The 2,758-nt window shown below is 47.0% G+C and overlaps 1 protein-coding gene across 1 annotated transcript; it reads left to right on the forward strand.

Annotated features, from left to right (window-relative positions):
* The first annotated feature begins 683 nt into the window (after window positions 1-683).
* On the forward strand, window positions 684-1,505 carry LOC117561526 (protein ANTAGONIST OF LIKE HETEROCHROMATIN PROTEIN 1-like). The gene has a single exon (XM_034239017.1). It carries the CDS (start codon window positions 684-686, stop codon window positions 1,464-1,466), a length of 783 nt encoding a protein of 260 aa, XP_034094908.1. The 3' UTR covers window positions 1,467-1,505.
* The last annotated feature ends 1,253 nt before the right edge of the window (window positions 1,506-2,758 follow it).

Here is a 2,758-nt window from a genome sequence, read left to right on the forward strand (position 1 = left end):
ATCAGGGCACACAAACCTCTCTACCACGGTAAGGTGCTGGTTCTTCAGAGAGGTGATATAATTTAATTTAATTTAATTTAACAACAGAAAAAGGCAGAAATTGCATTGGACCCGCCCCCGACGACGCCGGCCAATAGGAGAAGACCTCCGATGACAACAGGAAGAGCAAGCCAAGGATTGACCTCTTTCTACCTGCTGACCTGGACTGACCGGTCGGATGAGGAGAGCGCCTCCACTCGCACATTTCATTTTGTACACCACCGCATCTTTTGTGTAATTAAATGCTGTTAACTTTTATAAGCTTCCCTTGACTCTTTTCAGTCTCTCCTGCCTTCGGGGTTTTAGAATACACTAACAAGTGACAGAAAAAAAAACGTTATAGTAAAGCCGCGGCCGGAAAATCAGGAAGCAACGTTACTACGCTATAACCGATTATCTTCCGTCACTGCACCGAGACCGAATCCTCCACGTCCGCATCGCAATGCATCGTAGAAACGATTATTTTCAACACCCCTAGTGTCTGTGGTGTGTGTGTCTGCGTGGCGTATAACTTTTTTTTTTTTAAATCTTGTATATTACTTTTTTCTCAGGTACCTGGCAACCGATGACTCGTGCATGCAACAGTGGCTGTCATCGTCAAGGAGGTTGCGGGTGCCATCTGGACTGCGCTGGTCGAGGAGACCATGCCGGTACCACAGACGGAGGACTGGAGAGCCATCGCTGCTGGGTTCCAGGAGCGCTGGAACTTTCCAAATTGCGTTGGTGCCATTGATGGGAAGCATGTGGTGATCCAGGCTCCGGCAAATTCTGGGTCCCTGTACTTCAACTACAAGTCCACCCACTCCTTGGTACTACTGGCTGTAGTGGATGCCCAGTACCTCTTCAGGGTAGTGGATGTCGGAGGTTTTGGAAGGAGCAGCGACGGTGGGAGCCTGCGGAATTCCGCTTTTGGAGAGGGCCTCCGAGATGGCAGTCTGCAGCTACCACCTGACACCGTCATCCCAGGAGCAGAGCGGCTGGGCCTTCTTCCCCATGTGTTTGTTGGAGATGAGGCTTTTCCGCTGCTGGACAACCTGCTGCGTCCGTTCCCTGGACGTCAGCTCACGCGTGAAAGGAGGCTGTTCAACTACCGCCTCAGCCGGGCCAGGTTGGTGGTTGAATGTGCGTTTGTCATCCTCTCATCTCAGTGGAGAATGTTCCGGCGTGTCATTACCACCAGCCCGGAGGTAACAGAGTTGTGTGTGAAGGCCACCTGTGTGTTGCACAACTTCCTCCGCAGGAAGACAATAGGAAGGTCATCACGCACACCTGTCGTCGCAGAGTCGAGTGATGAAGCTCCAACCCTGCGCGATGCACCTATGATGGGCTCAAACAACGCCACACGCCGATCCATCCAACTGCGGGAGACCTTCTGCTCCTATTTGAATGAGGAGGGTGTAGTGTCATGGCAGCATAAAGTGGTGTAGGGTCACCATGGCTCCTCCAAACCAAAAGCTCTTTTAAGAGCTACCCATTTTCTTTAAAGAGCAAATATTCCAAATGAGCCATTTTAAAATCAAACATTCCTAATAAACATGTTTCTTGAATTGATATTATTATATTATGATATGACTAACAACCTTTTTCTTTCAGCCCTGTTTTTACTGATAAACCACTCATAATTTCAATAGGTTTTCATATGACCAATTACAGAAGAAAGCACATTATATATACCGACATACATGAAGCTTCTGGTATGTTGCAACTGACAAACCACATGAACAAGTGAAGACATAGTATAGCCACAACATACTTGAAATAATGTTTTATTTGGTGAATTTGAGTGAAGTGTGTGTGATGAGTGTAAACAAATGTAATGTGGATCAGTATGTGTGAACATATTATTAAATTATAAATTGTCCTGCTGGTCCACGTCAAAAATTAGCTGGTGTACCCCGAGGCGGACTCTTGCCCTCTGTGCCCTTGTCATCTGCCTCATGGTGGGCAAGAGGCTCTTGAAAAATTGCAAGTCCTCGTCCTCCTCCACCACTGGTGGGGTTGGCTGGGCAATTGCTTGGTAATTGCTGACAGCAGACAGCAGACTTCGTTCAAACGGGGACATCTCCCTCCCCCTCCCCCGTGTTTTGCCCCGGACCTCAGCATTCTCCTCCTGGCTGACTGGCGGGCTGACTGGTGGACTGGCTGGCGGACTGGCTGGTGGACTGGCTGGCTGACTCACTGTCTACCTGACTCTCTTCCTCTGCCACCAGGGTGGATGGAGGCAGGGTCTGCCGGGGGACATTGCTGGACGTCTCACGGTCTATGATGAATGGGGTTAAAAACCCCATCACTGCCATGAAACGCCAGGGCTTGTACCACCTTGCAGACCCTGCCCCGCTTCTTTTGGCCTCCTTCTCCATATTATTTTCCTTGCGGAACCTGTCCCTCAGACTCTTCCATCTCTTCTTGCAGACATTATCTAATAAAATGAAATGAAATAATAAAGTTAATAAATAATAAAGTGAATTTCTTGAATTTTCTAAATTATTCCTCCATTAATGAATGCTATTTGTATGCTACATTCCATGCTGGCTAAATATACTGTCTATGCTTGATAGCTGTGAATCAAATCAAGTTTTATTTATATAGCACATTTATAAACGATTTTTGGTCGAGCCAAAGTGCTGTACATATAATAAAATTAGCCTACAGTAGAGACACTTTACAGCAAATACAACAGCACAGATTGTTCAGAATATCAGTAAGTATGAGAAAAACG

The sequence above is a fragment of the Gymnodraco acuticeps genome, unplaced genomic scaffold (assembly GCF_902827175.1).
Source record: "Gymnodraco acuticeps unplaced genomic scaffold, fGymAcu1.1, whole genome shotgun sequence".
Lineage (NCBI taxonomy): Eukaryota > Metazoa > Chordata > Actinopteri > Perciformes > Bathydraconidae > Gymnodraco > Gymnodraco acuticeps.